Source organism: Sander lucioperca, chromosome 24 (assembly GCF_008315115.2).
Source record: "Sander lucioperca isolate FBNREF2018 chromosome 24, SLUC_FBN_1.2, whole genome shotgun sequence".
NCBI lineage: Eukaryota > Metazoa > Chordata > Actinopteri > Perciformes > Percidae > Sander > Sander lucioperca.
Genome location: NC_050196.1, coordinates 12,077,398 through 12,098,522, shown reverse-complemented (window position 1 = coordinate 12,098,522; position 21,125 = coordinate 12,077,398). Strand labels below are relative to the sequence as shown.

Here is a 21,125-nt window from a genome sequence, read left to right as displayed (position 1 = left end):
ATCGATTAATAGGTTGATAAATGCAGCCGTCCCTCCTCGATATTATTCGGGTCCCGCCATTTTTATAGGAAACACATAGGAAGGGGATTGGCGCAGATGGAGTGAGCAGCACTGTAAAAAATGTCCGTCTTAACAAGCCAATTTGGTGTAATATTGAGTCTTAAAATATGTTTCTTTGTGAGGAAAAATGATTAGATTAAACTCTATTGTTATTCATTTAGCTGTTTCAGTAATTTTCTAGACAAAATAATAAAGCAAACTGAAGTTATTTAAAAAAATTAAAAAAAAGAATACAATCTTGAAATAAGATGTGTAGACGGAAGTCAAATGATCTCACGTATTAACAGAAAACACTGTAGTGGTTTAACACACACAGTTGTGATGGGGAGTGCCACTCAGCCTGTGACAACAGTGGATTTTCTCGTCTCAGAAAATAACCCTGGTGTCATCAGTGTTATCTTAAATTGGGCTTAAAACTTTAATTTAAGTTTGAACGACATTGGCATTTACCATCTAGGGAGAGTTGAATGAAAATAAAATACGAGGACTAAAAGTAAGTAGGCTATATCTCTGCCTCTGCTGCCTTGATTTGGACCCTTCCTTTTAGAATTCGTCTCCTGTGAGTCTCACAACTTAATGAAAGTGCACTGCATCGTTAGAGTGACATATTAAACACCCACATCCTACCAATTTACAGCACCTATAGACAGCAGACTATAAGTGTAACTATAATAGACAATATAGATAGAGGACTTATTGGCAGTTTAATTAAAAATAATAATAATAATAATAATAATAATAATAATAATAATAATAATAATAATAATAATGGGAAAAAAAACAGTTAAATGATTTGAAAAAAAGTAAATGTGCATTAGAAAGAAAGGAAACTGAATTTTATCTGTTGGGATATTTCCCCTCAAATAAAAACCCCTGAATATACTGCAGCTAATGTGGGGTAATTTTTTGCAGTGTGTAAGTGTTGGGCTTCGTCTTTCATTTGAACAAGCAGAGTGCCTTCACCGCCACCAGCAGCAGCATCCCTGCACACCCTCCTCATCAATATATGCGCTTCAGCTCCTGAATGTAAGAGCCTCACAGTCAGAGACGGCAAAGAAAAGCGGAGCCAGTGTTCATGCCGAGGAGCCGATGTCTGCCCATATTTCATATCTGACTCCATCCACTGCAAGCTGCTGACTCCCCCCCTCCCGCCCCCCACCTTCTCAGTCGACTTTCTCCTCTCGGGCAATCAATGGATTTACTCTGATTTGAAGAGCGTCCGGAGCCGTCTCGACTGTTGCTGTTATTGTGGTTGTAAAGAGCGGAAAAGAAAGAAATAAAGAAATAGGAAAGGGTGATGTTTGCTTTGCACAGGGTTCGTCAGTTTCGCGTCTTATCCGCACTGGTTGTCGGTTCGATTGTGTGTTGCGCGAAAAGGTGAGTGCTTTTGTCATTCTGTAAAGTCAAGGTTATTGCCCCGGCTGATTGACCATAAAAAAACACAGGAGTCAAGGTGATGTTTTCCTTCTTGTTTCTAGCGTCAATGAACCGGGCAACATGTCTTTCGTGAAGGAGACGGTGGATAAACTACTGAAGGGATATGATATCCGACTGAGGCCGGACTTTGGAGGTATGTGTCGTATTTACGTCCATCAATTTCGCTTCACTTTTGGCGCCATTCACAGTCTTTCATTCACAGGTGTAGGCCTATATACATTTTTATGCTGTGTAACCTCCTCCAGGGGCCCCTGTTGCAGTCGGGATGAGCATAGACGTGGCCAGCATAGACATGGTGTCAGAAGTCAACATGGTGAGTGAATTTACATATAAACACTGTTTCCTCTGTGTTTACTCGACCGTATAATACATGCAGTCATCTCTGTACATTGGCACTTACACAGCATGATTTCCTAGCTCACTCGCTGTAGTAGAAGTGCTGATGTAAATCCATTTTTTTTCCCTCTCAGGCCATTATGTGATGCTGAGATGGAGGGCTGGGTTTCCTGTAAGCATTAAAACATCTTTATCTCACAAACTGCCAGCGCAGTGTTACCTTACAATACACAGAACCGCTCAGCCCGGGTGTAAGAAATTAACAGAGCTTCCAACAATGCTGATGCTCAGACAGTAGCTCACTGGGAGGATAGATTAGAGCTGCAACAGTGGTTTTGCAATCAACACAGTCCACATACAAAACCTTTGCTTGTTAACCTCTGGAGCCACAGTGTTTCAGGAGTGTCCTTAGCAGAGAGCCATCAGGGAACTCTGGAACTTGTGAGCTGGATGCAGTTTGCCCCGTGTTGACACGTGTCCCCACATGCAGGAAAGTAACTTCAGTTGGGCTGCAACTAATGATTTCTTTTATTGTTGATTAATCTGTCGATTTTTTCCTCATTTGGTCTATAAAATGTCAGAAAATGGTGGAAAATGTCAATCAGTGTTTCCCCAAGCCCAAGATGACGTCCTCAAATGTCTTGTTTTGTCCACAACTCAAATATATTCAGTTTACTGTCACAGAGGAGAGAAGAAAATATTCACATTTAAGAAGCTAGAATCAAAGAACTTTTTTTTTATTATAAAAAATTACTCAAACTGAATAATCGAATAAATAGTTGGTGATTAATTTAAAGTTCACAATTAATTGATTAGTGGATTTCTCTTTGCATCTCCAAACTTTAGGCTTTTTATCTTAAAATATCAGCTGGCAATTACCCACACTGGAAACGAGTGATAAAAAAAGAGATGTACAAAAGATGTGATTTTTAGACCACACTGAATGACCTGTCCATGTGAAAATTGTTTGTAATTGCTTTGGATCCAGGCTCTAAAAAGCCACAAGACACAATTGGCTGTGCAGGTGTAACCATTAGGACTTTTAGAGATGATGGCTGGTGAGTACAGTCATTCACAAACGCACTGCGGTCATGAGGAGTCAAATTCAGGTCAGTCAGGGATGCACCTCTATAAGCGTCCACCATGACAGTAAACAGAGCATCATTACACACGTTATGTCTGTTCCTTATCGACCAGATCTACTAAAGGGGAAAAGGCTACATTTGTACTGCACCATATTAGAAAATGGTCATTATTTATCTGGTGGGGGCTGTGTGTGTGGGCGGGTGTTGATCAATAGTAATGACTCAATAGTTTCTTCACCAGTTGACTCATGGCTTTGACTTCCCAGCCTCCTGCCAGTACTGAGGGGTTTAAACAAGAGCTCCCTGTCCTTTGACGTTTCATACACACCTCAAAAGCAACTTACATTTGTAGGCTACTAGTTTGTTTAGCCAAATATGTTTTGTGGGAAACATCATTTCTGCCCAGATTATATTTACCTGAAGTGATATATATATACTATAGGCAAAAACTTCAAATATTACCAATTTCCACCCACTCAACTGCTAGGATTTGCTGTTTTTTGTCTTATATTATATTAATTTAATGATTTTGGGGTTTTTGACTAAAAAAAACAAGCAATTTGACGACGTCAACTTGGCATTTTCACTCTTTTCTGACACTTATTATGGTGTATTCATTTGTGTATTCATTGTTATTATTTTATCAGTCTTGCTTTGTCCTTCTGATCTTATGGTTTGTGCCCCTTGATCTTCATATTTCATCTAATTCATTATATTATTATACATATCTATGTTTTGTAACCTCTATGTTTTGGTGTTGCTGTCTTGGACACTCCTGTGAAAGACATTTTTAATATATAACTTATAGACCAAAAAAATATATCAAAAAGGTTACTGTAGTTACAGTCCTACTTTTCATTATTTCAGTATTCTTAGTTGTGAACGTTCACGCAAATTACATAACACAAATAGCTAACACATTATATATTACACAAGGAGAGACTGTACAGGCAAGCTATATCATACACATTTGAAATAATATAACATATTTTACAATAAACCCTATAGTTTCAGCCAAACCTTTATGATCCATGCAATAAGTTTTGTTTGCCAACAGTTCAGTTGCTAAATTTGGCTGACAAGCCAAGTATATTCTTTACAGAGCGAATGAAGACCAGGGAATTAGACATATGAGATCACACTTAAAATTGATAATTAATTAGGTCTATTCCTCATTGCCACCAGTTCACTGGGGGACTGTATATGTGCATTTGAGCATCTGTGCTTGTTAGATGAACAATTACTGGCTGTGATCCAGTGTTGAAGCCAAAAACAAGACTGGTCATGCTGTTTGTTATTTTCACACCAGCGTTTGACATTTAGTGGATGCTTTTCATCCAATGCTCGGACCGTCTGTGGCTTTAGCATGGAGGATGTCTCCAGCGAGAAATGGATAATGAGTGCTTTTGTCCTGACAGTGACAGTGCCATGGTTTATCCATTGAACAACACTAAACAGCACAGCCCCGATAAATGCTGCTCTCTCTTTTTCTTTTTGTTAGGCTCTTTCCTACATGGATTTCAATAGAACTTCAGCTGCTAAATCCACTTCACCAGCCTAGTGGAATGACCCACAGGCATAATTGGGAAACTAGTTTTTAAAAGTTTACATGTATTGCTTGCTATGCTGAAATGAGGCCTGGATCATATTCCGCATGTTCTACAAGGAGCACAAATTTGCAAAACAATACTGCCAAATTTTAGGCTTGCTGTGCTTATGTTCTCTAACCTGACGAGCCAGATGGTTTGTTATACAGAACCATCTAAGAAGCTGACATTGAAAACTGTTTGGAAAAGGGCAGGCACTTTTAAAAAAATACCTGGCAGGGGATTGGATGAACTATCTGTCTTTCACGTCGGCAGTTGTTTAGAACAAACAGTCGCGGCCGTCACACACACCTAAACCAAGCCCGTAGCTGCCAGTAGCACCTCACCGGACCCTGATTGGTTCGGAAAGCTGGTAGTTCAGACACAAAGGTATTATTTGAAGCCTGACAAGATGGATTTTCGTGTGATATGTGATCCTGCGATTCTTGCATGATCTCGTGATATCGCGAGAATGCACAGCTGCCGTGCAAGATAAGACGTTCTCTCCCATACAAAGAGAATAACAGAATAGCACAACACTTTATATATAATAAAACAAAATGCTTCCAAAGCATGAATATTCCTAATTTTATTATGTTTGCTAATTTGGAAATTGCTAATTTCTTCTATTGGTGATGCAACAGAGCCAGAGATTTTGCCTTGTATTTCACACATTGTATTTCTTCCTTGTCAAACCCTGGGACCTACATCTGCAACAATGCAACTCCACTGCCCACAGTTTGGTCTGAGATTCAGTTGTGTTATTCTAGTAGTGGCTAATGTAACATTGAGCTGCTAGCCTCAAGCAGTGATGAGCGGGCTACAGGGGTCCACAGTTGTGAGCTGCCTTCTTTCTAACGCTTTCTAAATAATTTATAAACTTGTAGTCTTCAATCAATACAACTTTTTTCACATATGCAGTAGTCATAGGTTATGTACATGTTAAATTATTTATGCTTTGCCTCTTATTAATTAATAATGGTGAAACTAGTTGTACAAACTCAGTAGTATATTTTAAGATGTTAGGCGGAGGGTCAAAAGAAAATATTAGTTGTTTGTCGCTGAAGGGACATAAACCGGCTTGCGAACATTCTTATATAATTGCTTTGACGAGTCAAACTTGCGTTGTATTTGCTCATCGCATACAGTACGTGCTCAGTAAAACCTGCACTTCGCTGTTCGCAGGGGGGGGGGGGACAAACTTTGTTAAAGGCAAAATATGTGTGAAACCATTCCAAATCAAGTATTCTGTTGCTTCAGAGACATCCCGGCCTACAAATCGTATCCTACAGACTTAAGAAAAAATATTTGTTTGGTACAGATCCTCGCAAAAATCACACTATAATCTATTACATTTTTTTAATTTTAATATTTTTCAATGAAAATTAGAATAATGATACAAAAATGATCATTCCTTCCAATATAGTTAATCATATTGCAATAGCAATATCAGTCAAAATAATCACAATTAGATATTCCTCATATCGTGAAGGCCTATCCGTTTGTCAGCGTTTCCGTCCATTTTTTTAAATTACAAGGTGTTGTTTGTGTTTTGTGTTGTCTTTTGTTTACATAGCTGACAGTTTTTTTTAAAATGGTGGTTGCCGGTGCATTGGCTCATGTGTTTGACCAATCACTGTACACTTACTTCACTCAGAGTTCTTTTGTGCTGGGAGAGTACCAACTCTGAAATAGGAGTTAGAAAAGTCCCTGAAAAAAATCGTTCCTAGTTATCGCATTGTGGTGGACACAATGAAAGGGGTTTTTCTTAGAACTATGTTCCTAGAACTATGAAAAAGTTCCTCTGGTTCGAAAATGCCTGTTGATAACGCTGGGGAATATTAATATTGATGAATATATCCAAAGCCTCACACTATATATTCTCCTGACCCCTGTACTATAAAATCTAAACATTTATTGAGTGACTGAGTGAGTATGGCATCTGGCTCGTCCAAGAATCCACCTGGCAGGGCAGGTTGACTAACTCAGTTACTCAGACGCCTTCGCAGAGCGCAAGCTTCTGCACTAGCAGATGCTAGAGCGTCTCAGAAAGGCACACTAATTACCTCTGAGGTTTGTTTGTGATGTGCCAGGGGCCTCCACTGATGAGAAACACATACTAGGACAAGATCAGAGCAAGGCAAAATAGAATATGCGTGTGCTGAGGCAGTGCTTGCTCGGAAACTAGTTGTACACTTACTGTAGGAATGTATCATTTTAACAAAGAAATGTGTCACTTGTTAGTGCACTGAGGGGAGTTTTTAAAAGGCTTTTTTTTGGGTAATGGACAATTAGTTAAATGAAAGGGATGGAGGTGGAAATTAAAGTATCAACTGAATTTACTGCAGCTAGTGTTGCCTGCATTCATAATGTTTTGAAATACTCCTACTAAGAAAGTTTAAGTGCAAAATAAGGGCACTATGTGTAGGTGTGTTTTCATGATCATGACCTCCTCTTGCAGGAATGGACAAACAGGCGTGATTCTCTGTTGCAGTAAGAGCTATCGAGGCCTTTTATTCCATTCCATTATCGAAAGTCATTATAATTTGGGGAAATTTAATTACAATGATGGTAGCGCTCCTCGCACAGGGAAATGGACAGAGTCGGCACTGTGAATATAGTTGCAGTAACAGGCTGAACAAGCTAGTCATCCATACACCCACGGCTGCGTGTGGGTGTCAAAAAGAAGAAAAAAAATCTGTCATTATGGAGAGGTGAAAAGATCTCTCTCTCCATCTCTCTTTCTCCAAATGTTCCTTCTGCCTGGTTTGTTTTTTAGAGTGCACCAGTAACACAGCAAGACCATAAAGTAGCTTCCAATGTATTTGTTTGCCTTGACTAATCAGGTTAATTAAATGTAATGTACAGTATGTGTGCATGTAGATTTCTGCTGAATGACATTAGGGTGACTTTATTAGGTATTGAAGTTACACAACCTGGTCTGACCCTGGTTGTGCCACAGTCACCAAGGTAACCTCATCCATATACTGCGCACTGCATTAAATACATCTTGGAATCAGATGTTGCCAATGCACAAACTATTTCACCCTAATTATCTTATATAGGTCTTCCAGCTATGCAAAAAGAGCATATCTTTTTATGTGTGCCCTGAGTGTGGCTTAATATACCCCCATGTCTTTTATCCGGCATCCGGCTTCCTGCCTGATGGAATGTAATTGGCCTCAGGAGAGAGCACGCTGTATAGGGTGAAGTGATGATTTAGAGTAAGCACAGCGGGCACTTCCTGGTTTGCAGTGCCAACCAACCAAGAGGACACAAGATTTGATGGGGGATTGCCCATTCTACTGACTAACTCTACATTCCCATCTTGATAATAGCTTCACTCTGAGGTGCATACACCTTTAAAATGCTGCATGTCTTGGTCTGGGGAATCTAAAATTGACAGACGTCGGCCTAGTTTCCTCTCTCAGTGCCACTCAAGCAGTCGTAATGTTGTAGCAAATAAAAAGAGGCAGGTAAACTATGAAGCGGATTTATGATGGGGGTTATTGTAAAGGTCATCAGTCAACAGTCTCATTCCACTAACTGTAATGTATAGAGCAGATATATGAGGTTTCAGGAGAGTAAAGACCCCTGCACCAATAAAATGAAGGAGCACTACACACTTCTGGTTTTGAAACTGATTTGAAGAAAAATCCAGCCTTCCATTTTTAGGTTGATCATTGGGTCAGTCAAAAATGTTCAATTTATTTTAGCATGAACGTACACACCCATGAATAATGTGAGTGGGTAGGACCACTCGTGAATTTCTTTCCTACTAAGAAACATTCAAAATACGACAAAGTTTGTGAATGGGACATCTGCACGTGCTAGCTAACAAATCTGTTCCTATGAGTGATTCTCGCATGAGCCTCTTTGTCTGTTTCTTGCTGTTGGTAGACATTACTGTACACTGTGTCACTGTTTAACTAGAACAACTCTGGAGATCAAAAGAAGTACATAAAGGGCCTAATTTTGTATTTTTTGTTTTGTTTGAAAATGACTGGGTTCACACATTGGGTTCCCAACTGAGCTGATCTCTGTACATCTCTAATCCATAAACGTTAAAAATTTAGCTAATTCCACTTACTACATAAATCTACTATGCTTTCCCCTTTGAGGCCTGTGCTGATGATGCTTAATCTTTGGCTACTTCCCAAACAAAAGACCTCTGGAACCTGTTTTGCCACTCTAACTGCATATGTTATTTCAGTATATACTGTATGACACACTTCTGGGACCATTCAATAAAAAAACTTTCACACTCTGCATTTTCCTAAAATCCAAAGATAATGGCCAACCCAAAAATTGTGCAAATAAGGTTACGTTGATGAATCCATCAACTTATAGTAGCTTTACATGAAAAAGCAAATCCTTAAGAAACAAAATCTTCAAGAAAAGGATGTGATATACACCAATGAAAAAAAGGATTGTGTACAGTTCTACTGCAGTGTCACAGTCACTCTGTTCATATAAGAGAACATGTTTTATTTGTACATTTACTACTGTTTGCTTCCTGTCTTCTCTCCCTCGTTCTCTATCCCTTACCTTGTTATGAGGCAATACATCATAAAATATTAGACAGTGAGGAAATTATCCTGTATATTGCAGGCCAACACTGTCATTTGGAGGAAAAGCCCAATTTACCTCCCCCATGTTTGCTCTCACGCTATTTTTACCATTCTATAGCAGCAGAAGGAGGGGGATAGGACCTCGCTGAGGGATTCCCCTGCACTGCGGTGATATACTGCCTCTGGGCCATCCCGAGGGAGGGCTCCGAAATTACATTGAAGTGACGCAAATTGCTTTACTTGAACGTGGGTTCATATGGAGTACACAGTGATTACATACAGTATATCATCGTTTTTTCTCTCAAAGATGTGAAGTTTAGCCAGGGAAAACTTGCAGAGCGGCGGTGATTTATTTTTCATGGTAATGTTGAGCGGAGCGGCTTTTATATGTGTCAGGTGTAATGATCATTTCTCTCCAGTTTATTAACACATTTTCCATTCACTCCTATTGTGCTGCAGCCTATGATGATGAGCTAGTGGCAGCATATGCTCGAGACAAGAGAGCATATGCCATATGACAAACAATGTTAGCAGGATATTTCCTAGGTACTGTTGGTATCACGACGTAGCAGTCAGTATGGTAGCGCTGCAGAGAGATGAAATTGAATATGGGTCAGTTCAAAGCCAAAACTCTGCTTATCTGAATTCTCACACACCCTGAATGAAAGTGATTATCCAGTCGAGTTAATTGAATAATTGAGGCTTGCTGGAAATCATTTCCACTGGTCACTGTCATTATCTCTGCTGAAAACATATGCTAATAACCAAACAGCAATGGTAAAGCTGTGTGTATTGGGAATTTATGAGTTGTGGGAAATGGGGGGTTGTCAATAATTCATAATCCATAGTCCTAGTTTATAGCAAATCTGTGCCCACCTCCCTTGAGTTCCACGGCAGGTACTGAGAAGCTGCACTCGTCTTCATCTGAAATTCAATTTGATTTTCCCCATGCAATATTGATGAGGATTCCTTGGCCGCATGTTTGTACAGGATACCAGGATAGTTTAAATCATTTATGTCTTACGAGGCTGGTGCATTGTAGCCGCTTGCTGTGCTGCCCACCTGCTGACACTCTGGCTGGAGATGGAAATGCATACCTAAAGCGTGATACAGCCTGGGGGAGAGGCGGGGGAGAACCAGGAGGGTGAGAAATGATGTGATAAGGGTCAAAACAAGGCAGTGTGAAAGAGATGTTAGTTATTCGTAGGGATTAATGGGGGGTAAAGTTACAGTAGTGATGGAGGAGACGGGGAAGGCAAGTCTACAGTACTCATTCTTATAGCAAATGTAATTTTCACCACATGCTGTGATCAAGCCACATTGACCACTTTAATGAGACTATTAATGAGACTTCCTGCATTGGCAAGTAATTCAAAGGATGAAGATGAACCTATGTAGGAAGAAGTTATTACTGTTTTTATCACATGGCCAGTAGATTCATATACCTATTCTGAGCAAAAATACATCCGCCAGAGCTGTATATCCTATAGAATCAGAGAAAAAGAGAAAGTAGTCCCTGCTATATAATGGCAAGATTAACCAACTCTCCCTTGCCATAAAAAGATGTGTGACTTTCAAGAACCTAACACAACAGACCACACCCGCAGCTTAATTATATTTCACCTTAAGCCCCAACCAGTACTGAATGGCAATAAGTATGTGTTAATAAAACACAAATGTATTTAGAAAAAAACAAATATGCACAATTTAAGCATAACAATTTACTAAAGTAATACAGATCTTAAAAAAAGTAATTTTTGACACAGGACTCAACTGAAAGAGGAACTTCAAGTGGGTCCTTAGATCACTCTGATTTATTATGTTATATTAAGCTATCATAATGTTCAAGAGAGAATTATTTGATAAAGAATGGTCATAATTGAAGCATAGACATCCTGACCTTTTGTCCCTAGAGTTGGTCAAGCTCCAAAGGAGCCTCCTAGAATTCCCATAATGCAACTCAATAGCATCTTTCATTAGGCCCCCTGCCTCCAAAATGGCCATTCTTAAACCCCACACCCAAGCTTCCTGTGAAATATGTTTAGTGTCAAAGCTAAGCTAAGATGACCCTGATGACATCATCAGGGTTATTTCTTTTGGAAAAGCTCCAGAGACACAGAGGATATTATACAGCTGTTTTCACATGCTGGGTAGAACAAGTAATTAAAGAGGTACTCCAGCCAGTTAGTATTACAGTTGCATTATCTTAAGGGACTCACAAAAGCCAGTTTAAAAAATGCAATAAAGCATCTTTTCCTGACTTTTAGTCCGTAGTATGGGTAAAATGCTACAATTCCCACAATGCAACTCAATGGCATCTTAATCTCATATGTACCAATCCCCTACTAAATGGCCACTTGTTTCAAACCCCACACCACCATAATGTAATGCAGGGTTATTTTTTTCAAGTAGTATTCCTTATGACAAGTAAACCATACTTCACATGCTAAATTGGTGGCCTGCCCCTTTAAATGTCCTATAGTTTCAGGTGGGATGAGTTTAAGCTGCATATTTCCAAACACATTTTTTACCACCCACATCATTTTACCATAAACCAATGGAGATCATGAACTACAAGCTTTCAGAGCCCCTTGGGGTAAAGCAGGTGTTGGGACCAATGGGATTTTAAGGAAATCACACATACCTTTAGGGCTGCAGCTAATGACCATTTCCATTATTGATAAGTCTATTGTTTTTTTTTTTTTTATTAAACATTTAGTTAAAGGACAGTGAAAAATGGCCATCACAAGCTCCCAGAGCCCATGGTGAACAACCAACAGTCCAAAAGATTTTTTTCATCAATTTACAATGATATTGAAAGAGAGAAAAGCAGCAAATCCTTGAGAAGCTGGAAATGGAAAATGTTTGGTAATTTAGCTCGATAAATGAGATTAGATAATAGATCACTAAAGGTAATTGCAATCTTAGATTTTTGGGGGCTGCAGATACCAAACCGGCCATGGTTCCACCACTATACATTTATGGCTCAGTGCCAATGACCTTTCCTTGTCATGCTGGGGGAACAATCTGTATCCTGTGCTGACTAAGATCATCCTTGTTCACATCTCTGTGTGCTAACAAAACCTGGAAAACATGTTCATTGAGTATGACGTTTTAGTAAAAATAAAGGAATGAAAAATTAATAAGCAGGCATACTTTCATTTAATTCTATTCTTTAGTTATCTCATGCAAATGCAAATCCTCAAGTGTTTTCTAAGCTTTGGTAATACAGTGTTGAAATGACTGTTTCAGTTATGTAACACACATTTTTTTTGGAAGCCATGCTCATTGCACTTCATTTTTATTTCCGTTTGGTGCGAACCTGAAATCTGCAGCACCAATGGACATGTGTGCCTTTGCCAGTGCCAGCTCGGTGCGGGCTGGTTTCATTTCAACGCCACAGCGGGCAGAGGGGAGATAATGGCATGGCCTCGAGAGAGAGAGAGAGAGAGAGAGAGAGAGAGAGAGAGAGAGAGAGAGAGAGAGAGAGAGAGAGAGAGAGAGAGAGAGAGAGAGAGAGTAAGACTGACTTAGCTTGGGTAAGTGGATTATATGAAGGAGGGAGGGAGAGAGGGGCTCTGTCCTCTATCTGCTCTGCCGCTTCTGCTCTGGCCAAATACCACTTGAATCAAGGCAAAACAAAAACACGTACTTGCTTACCGTCTTTTTTTTTTTTTTTTTAACTTACACAATGTCCTAAAAATGCTTGATATCCCAACTAATAGTATCCTCATGGCTGGATTTAGGAAAGTCTTGCCAATACTTATTTGGCTTAGGTGCAAGATGGCGAGGGTTTGTTACTCAGACAGATTCAGAGACTATTTAAATCTTACATGTTTGCAAACACTTAAGTGATTTAAAAGGAAACCATTAATTAACTCAGTTGTAAAGCCCATTTGTACAATGTAGTTTGAGGGGACTTATATGATAACATTGTATTCAGAGAAAAGTCACAGGCTAACTAAAGATCATTCACCTTACATTTTGATCCTTTGAAATCTGATTAATTGTCTCATGGTTGCCCTTCAAGAACTAATTTTTATGTTTTCACATTATTTGGACTCAACAGCAATGTCATTCAACAAGTCACACGCCATGCTTGAGGCTTTGTGAGGCTGTACTTAGCATGCTAACATACTCACAGTGACAGTGCTAGCATGCTAATGCTTAGCAGGTCATATTTACCAGGTTCACCTTCTTAGCTCAGCCCTTTACCATGCTAGCATTTGCTAATTAGGACTAATTGCAAAGTACAGCTGAGGTTGATGGAACTGTCATTAGTTTTCCAGGACAGACAGACCAACATTGCCACTAGCGTGGCTTAACATCAATGATAGATTAATCATTATTGTAAATAAACATTACTCACAATCAAGAACAGGAGGTCACTACAGCAAATGAGAAATCAAACAAAAAATAAAAAGTACCCATAGAACAAATGGTCTACCAGTTTAAACAACTTAAAGCGAGCCTATGTAACTTTTGCTTAACAGTCGCTATTATGTGATAATGGTAATGCTAAAAGGTAATGTCACAGTAGCGAGTGAAAAGTGAGTCATAAAGTCAGTGAACTGACTCAGTAATGTCAGCAACGTTTACTTACATAAGCGAACATTAGCAACAATAAGCTACTGGTCATACCAGACCAAGTAAAGCTGTAGCAGCAAAACCTGTGAGTGTATTGAGGGTGGGTTTTAATGCTTATGAATTCAGTGTTTCAATTGAAAGATGAGGATTGTTCAATTCTTTATTCAAAAGTTACACAGTCCAATTTTAACAGCCAGCTTGACTGTTAATACAGCTAAGATTGTACTTACATGTAGTTAAAGTAAGTATGTTATATTCTGAAATTTAGCCTTTGAGATTCAGTCTTTTTGATTTTGATTGCATATCGGGAATGGGGAAATAGCTATTTAACTTATTTAGACATATTGTTTTGGGTACCCTGTGGAGAGCAAATAACAATAGCTTGGCAAACAAATTGCATTGAATTAAAACTATATTAAAAACAGTTTACAGTAATTTACTTTTTTTGAAAGAATAATAAAGTCCTGTAAATCTCAAGAGTCAAACAATTTGAATGAAATAAAAGGGAACATATGTTTAAAAAGCTCTTGGGCGCAATTTCAGTTCAACTCTGAGGATTGGTGAATCACTGTGCTTATACTGAGAATACACTACTGTTGATATATTAGGTGAAATTTTCTATGAAATCTTTCTATGAAAACCACTAAAGCTGCAGCTACATGAGTCAGCCTGCCCACGTGCTTGTATTACTGTAAGGGTAACTGTATTCCAGAAGGAAGGGCAAAGGCACTTGAATTTGGCTGCATGTGACCAGTTGGCCCACACTCCGTCCAGCTTGTGGGATGCTGTGATATGTCATATAAATAATCGGAGCCCTAACAGTGGGGAATGAGAAGAGTTCATATTTCAGAGGAGTTAGTATTTGTAAGATCTGCAGAAGCTTGTTGAATGCAGGAAAATGTGAAGGGTCTGTAAAATTTAAGAATTAAAAAAAATATTACTTATCTGATGTGACCTATTGTTATTGTCTTCTTTTCCTGTGTTTGCATCCATAGGACTACACATTGACCATGTATTTCCAACAGTACTGGCGGGACAAGCGTCTAGCCTACATAGGAATCCCCCTCAACTTGACCCTGGATAACAGGGTTGCTGACCAGCTCTGGGTCCCTGACACCTACTTCCTCAACGACAAAAAGTCTTTCGTCCACGGAGTCACCGTCAAAAACCGCATGATCCGCCTGCATCCAGATGGAACCGTTCTTTACGGCCTCAGGTGGGTTCTGCTTTTCACTCCACCAAGGCCTCCCTCTGTTTGCCCAAATTTAGATTTGGAAAAGACTGGCGATTTTCTCTCTCTAAGAATGATTTGTCAACAAACCCTAAGACGGAGCAAAGACCAAAACCAACAATGAATGGATCCTACAGTACAACTAAGTATTGTCTGTGTAGCCAAAGCATTATATGTCTTATTCCTCTGTGCCATAGAGCTCCACTGTTGACCAACAACTATTAAAAACACACCATTGAGCCACAGCATTGCACTATGTGACATGTTCCTTCATTACCATGAACCTGGGCACAGCAGTTTCTTTTTTTTAATTCTTCATACACTCTCCTGCTGCTGGAAATACTCACTAGAGCACCAAATATGTATTAATCCCCAAGTGAAAATAGTCCCCAACAAATACACCACTTCCTCCTGTTCGATGAGCATTTGCTAAAAACTACAGTGACCAGCTGTTTTAGGAAACTACTGAGCCTTCTTTTTTACAATTTCAAACTATATATTTGTGACCAGATTTTAGAGATGCATGTCTTCAGTAGAAACCATTGGCCTTGGGGTTGTGTGCCACATTCAGAGAAGTTGACAAATTGTTAGTTTTGGATTTTTCATGGTTTGTCTGCAATAAGAAAAACACAAAGAACCTCAATTTAATTGATTCTACATGTAACTATTTGTTGTGTTTCCCAGTGAGTTTATTTATGTTGTTAGGGTGGTAATGTGCAATTTATGGGCCATGCAAATGAGCAACACTCCCCACAACAGGCAACAAAGTGAAGCTCAGGGTCAAAATGTTCTCAGATGTTTCCCCGTGTCAAGTTAATTCTATGTGTTTAAAGCCCTATTACGGCACCACAGTTGCCCATGCTGAGAACTTGGCAGTTTTCTGCTGCTGGCTGCTGAGCAGCCAGAGGATTATGTGTCGTGCTCAAGGGCAACCTGGCATAAGGGAGGGAGGGTGCAGTCAGAGATCACCCATGAAAGGAAGTATGAACAGGTTAGATGGTGCATTAATGCAATGTTAAGCTTGCAGCTGTTGTTTGATATTTGTTTCATAAAGCCCTTATTTTGAATTTCCATTGATCTTTTCGACTGGCAGGTTCAGAAGAGTTAGTGCGACCTATGAATATGGATGCATGCTTTGAGTGCTGAGCGAAATGTGTGTGCGTGTGTGTGTTTGCACGTGTACTTGCGTGCTTGTGTTTGTAGCCGTCAGTGTTGATACTTTACAGTCATACAGCCATGCTTGATTATGTAAGTGGAGTTCATAGCACTTGGCCTTGTGGGCTACTTTTAGACCTCTCAATGCTTTTAAGAGATCAAAGGGAAAGGGAGATTTGTGACGTGGTGTTTTTGATATGAGCTGTTAAATAAATGTATGTCAGGTAAGGCTGAGTAACATGCTGAATACAGATTTCTTTCATAGTATTAAATAATGCACTCTGTATGTTTGCTATTTATTAAGGCTGCAACTAATTGTTTTCTCAATCTATGAAGCACTTACTTTATGAAGTGGCAGAAAATAGTGAAAAAATGCCAGAGGTTTTCATATTGGCAGTATTCTACTACCCTACATTGATTTTTATTTGAAATATATATAGCCTATACTTTTTTGCTAAATTGAACCTTAGAAATAAACCTAAAACAGGCATTTTGAAAAAAAGATTTTATAATGGAAAAAAAGAACGGCAATAAAGTTATCTTATTTTGTTGAGTTAAGTTTGAATCATTTATTCAATTATTTCCCAATGTATTGGGTCATTTAGGCTATAGCCCATGTTTTACACAATTTATGCATGCAATAATATATTTCATTGTCTTATTATGATTCTACGTCTGATTATTTAACACTTTTTGACTACATAACCTGCAGTCCCAAAATATATTAGATTTACTTACAGAGACTATGAATTAAACAACTCTGCTGTTTATTATTATTGAAGTTTGCAATATGTAGTTTGTAGTGTATTTTCTGAAAAAGTGATGTAACATACAGGCTTCTCTAAGTGAGAAAATGCAGTCACAGAAATTACAATACATCTGTATCTTACAGACACCATGTTATGTTGTTGTAATTTTAGCTGTATAATAATATCACCTAATGGGTTTCCAGAACGTCATCTGAGTCTTAACTGAATGAAGACATCCAGTGGCTAACTGCCAAGCTGCCGGCTTTTAATTAGGGCAGACTTAGCCTAAATCACTTTGAATTTGCATTTCACTTTGCTGCTTATTTTAACTGTCTGATTATCAGCCATTTGAGCTCATACATCTTATAAACAAAGGGATACCTCCTGATGACCCAGTTCAGATGAGCAGCCACTAAACTCTGCCAAAATGTGTTGCCTTAATATGATTTTTATTTGCATAATTTTTCACTTAATCACTGGATGGAGGGTAGCCAGTTTGTTTCGGGGACATGAACTGCTTTAAATACAAGACTGAGGACTGCTTGTCTGTCTGTGATCTATAGCATAATTATGTATACAGTTACACAGTCAGCATTTTACCTTGGAGGGGGTGCCATAATCTTATTTTAAAATGACAATGCCAATAATCTCCAGTAATATGATGCCAACTGAGGAACTTAGTGTAAAGACAAATGGAGATTTAGTTTCCTCTAAAGATAAGGCAAAGTCAAGTGCTATCACCTTAGTGCTTTAATCTAATTGTATTTCCACAGTCCCTTATACTTCCTTGTTAAGTAACTAATTACCTGCTTTGCAGTTTTTATAATAATTCAAATGGGCTACAAAATATGTGTCACCCCTCGCTTCCTTACTACCTTCCCATCCATCTTCCTGTCAATACAATTTGTGTAAATCACATACAGTATTTAACATATTCTCTCCTGCGTCCTCTGTTCCCTCATCTGTGTGTCCTTTTTCAGGATAACTACAACAGCAGCGTGTATGATGGATCTTAGGAGGTATCCCCTGGATGAACAGAACTGCACTCTGGAGATAGAGAGCTGTGAGTAGAGAGACCTAATGCCTTTAGGACTGACTATCCGCACACTATGCAGGCTAAGAATAAAACCAACACAGTCTCATATGTGAAATATTACAGAAACAATATCAAACCTGGTTTATTTTTTCTTCTTCTTTTGAGGTCTTTAGCATTTGTTTAAAATCTTTTATGGCAACTATTAATGGCAGAATTCATCAGCACCTTAAAGGGGTATATAATTATGTCCTTCCACAAAGTCTGGAGACTTTTGAGAGACAATTAAGAAGAAAATTGAAGCAGCACAGGCTGAGATAGTCAAGACTAAAAAAGGCAGAATATCAGTCAAGCTCCAATAACACTGGGTGCTACACTTTCCACAACTCAATAGCCATTGTGGTCTCCAAGCCAAAAAAGGTTATTTTTTCAGAAAGACCTCCCTCCAGACCCACAGAACACATGATATAAAAAAGGATTGGGGTTATCAGAGACACTTGGATCCTGTTGACATCCTTATATGTTAAGTTGAACTAAAGCTAGTTCAATGAGACTTTTTGCTAATAGTTTATGTGTTAGATTTCTAAAAAAGGAGTTCACAAAAATATAGGAAATGTCAGCTATTTTTGTAAATCTTTTGACATTTTTGTGAACTCAAGTGAACCCATTAACTGACTTGCTTTTCAAAGCAACGTCTGGTTCTTGGAAACAACTTCAAACATGTTTCATTCCAAATGACAGCCCAGTTGGATAATCAGCAACACTGCATATCTTGGTCTCCAGTGATGGTTAGACAGATGGTTACACCTTGGTGCATGTGTGTGTGTGTTTCTTCTTGTGCAGATGGCTACACCACAGACGACATCGAGTTTTACTGGAAAGGAGGCGACACGGCTGTAACGGGGGTGACGCGGATCGAGTTGCCTCAGTTCTCCATTGTCGATTACAAGCTGGTGTCCAGAAACGTAGTCTTTTCCACAGGTACAGTAAATGCTCTACTGTAATTTAGTGTTTATGTGCTTTGGCCTCCACAAACTGAATTTGCTTTGGGAATAATACATGATAGACTGACAAGTGGATGTTACATTTTTTGAGATTGTTCATATCAAGCGTTGGTCTATTTCCAAGATGATTATTTAATCAATTAATGTAGTAAACAAATATGTGCCAAAGCTTGATCTCTTGATCTTAAATCCTCAGAGCCAAAGAGTTTGTGTTTGTTAGTGCTTCTAATTGGGTTGAAGTGAGGAAATGCGCTGCCTTTGAAGTATCCCGCAAGTAACAGTGGCGAGGCAAGGATGCTGGAATGGTACTTAACCAAAACGTGATGTAAACGCTGTGATTTACGGAGCAAATTATGTCAAAATCAGTTGGCCTTTGACCCTGAGAGGTGACGCTGGAATTAATAGTTTGGTTATCATGCTGATGCTAACAAAATGTAGCTGAGGACCCCAATAATAGTTAGTGCAATTTAATTTGCACTAACTGTATTCTGACTGTATCTTTACTACTTCTCAGCAATGTTATAGATTGTCTATTTCATGTATATTATGTTATCACCATACCACTTTCGCATATCCATCGACTTACTTACACCTCAATTTGCGCCGGCTTGAACTGCCTACTTAATCTGTACCTTTGTAGCCTATTGTATTCGGTTTTCTTGTACTATGTTGAATGTGAAACTTTATGTTGTCTTGTACGCTTATGGTTTTCTTGGCCAGGTCGCCATTGCAAATGAGAACCTGTTCTCAACGGCCTACCTGGTTAAATAAAGGTTAAATAAAAATAAAAAAATAAATTCTGTCAGTCAATACAATCAATTAATGTGTCAGCAGCCGGTTTATCTAAAAGCCCCTGGAAACTTAGTTTCAAACCTCAAGTACTTCTTTAAACATTAAATAGGCATGATTAAATAAGCAACAATCTAAGTTAACATCCATAGAAGTCAAAAACTCAGCTAATGTTGATCTATTCTGATTGGTGCACGGAAGTACGTGGCATCACTTTTTCACAACTATGCCTAGCCCACTTCAAACCGGTGAGAAAAGCAACAAAAACAGTATCAATACCCTGCAGCGAATCCAATGGAGCCTCCAAACCGCAAATTAATATTTAGTGATCATAAATGAAACATGGACGCTCAGGAAAAATACATGCAAACACAAGAAAGAGATGTACACAGCTTATAGATGGTGTCATCATTAATTGGTGTTGTGAAACCCATCAATCAAGTTATTTATAGGTTCACAATGGACATTTTCAAAAGAGATTTTCATCTATCAAGACAATTAATTAGATTATAGGGTGACATGTTAAAGCAATTTGTCAAGTAAGTTAAGATGAAATATTTACATTTGCAGTATCGTAATTCATGTGATTCATTTGTGTTGCTAACTTGGAATTCAACGATCCTCATTGCTCACGGGGGTGATCTGCTATATGCTGTGAACTTTGTTTTTTATTTGTTGTACACCAAGGTCCTCAATTAATCAGATTTTTATGTGTACATTTAGTCCTAGATACAGAACTTTATTGATGCTCCCTAACCAACTGCCATATAATCTGGTCAGTGGAGACTCATTCAGAGAATGGGAAATAAAAGCTGTGTGACATTTAGTAATAACACAAAGTTATGCTCATGAGGAGGAGCCACACCCAGTCTGAAAAGGGTATGAAGAGTAAACAATTGTTTGCTTTTTGGGTATTTTTAACATTTCTATTGAGGCTACACAGTATGTCTTTCCATGCCAAGTCTTCCCACAAGTGCCTCACCCTGAGCTAAAGCATCCTTTTTGCCCTCATTCTCACTGTGGGTATCTCTTTGTTATCTCACAATACTGCACGTGCTGCATTGCGTTAACCATCAATTCTGGCTGTGTAAAGTACATGCGTGTCTCTGCCTGCATGTGTGTATCACTTGTGAATGTGATGAGGCGAGCGCACCAGAGTGCACTTGTTTATGAGCAGTGGCATGTCCCCTGTGGGTGGCGACAATTAAAGGTTAGTGTCCAGTGATCTACTCCCGTGCTCTTAGCATAATGTGTGAAGCACATCAAAGGCTCCCCGCAAGGCTGCCTAATTACATGTGCCACTAGCCAGCCTATAATTCCATACCCCCTTTTTCTATTCCCCCTTTCTGTCCTGTCTTGGCATCTCTCTTACCCTCTGTCGTTTCTTTTACTTTTTCTTCTTTCCCTTCCCCAATCTTCTTTAGTATACTGTATATTTTCCTCTCTCTTGTGAGAGGTGCGGTTGGATGCCAATTACCCTGCTCTCTGACAGAAAAACAGCC

The 21,125-nt window shown here is 38.9% G+C and overlaps 1 protein-coding gene and 1 long non-coding RNA gene across 6 annotated transcripts in view; one reads left to right on the top strand and one right to left on the bottom strand.

The window, feature by feature from the left end:
* Positions 1–21,125, top strand: part of LOC116044433 (gamma-aminobutyric acid receptor subunit beta-3-like) — a 63,612-nt gene that overhangs the window by 25,661 nt on the left and 16,826 nt on the right. For 3 of the 5 annotated variants that reach the window (XM_035998797.1, XM_031291585.2, XM_031291586.2), the window contains 5 exons: positions 1,539–1,630; positions 1,743–1,810; positions 14,658–14,878; positions 17,778–17,860; positions 18,674–18,811. In XM_035998797.1, the coding sequence (XP_035854690.1) occupies positions 1,539–1,630; positions 1,743–1,810; positions 14,658–14,878; positions 17,778–17,860; positions 18,674–18,811 (602 nt within the window). Of the gene's footprint in view, positions 1–1,163; positions 1,438–1,538; positions 1,631–1,742; positions 1,811–14,657; positions 14,879–17,777; positions 17,861–18,673; positions 18,812–21,125 lie in introns of those variants that run through there. The other 2 variants (XM_031291587.2, XM_031291589.2) reach the window with 2 other exon arrangements.
* LOC118494505 overlaps positions 839–21,125 on the bottom strand; it is a 31,103-nt gene continuing 10,816 nt past the window's right edge. Inside the window, exons 2-3 of the long non-coding RNA XR_004896666.1 lie at positions 4,738–4,874; positions 839–2,003 (exon numbers count right to left, since the gene is read on the bottom strand). This is a non-coding gene — a long non-coding RNA (uncharacterized LOC118494505). The remainder of the gene's footprint in view (positions 2,004–4,737; positions 4,875–21,125) is intronic.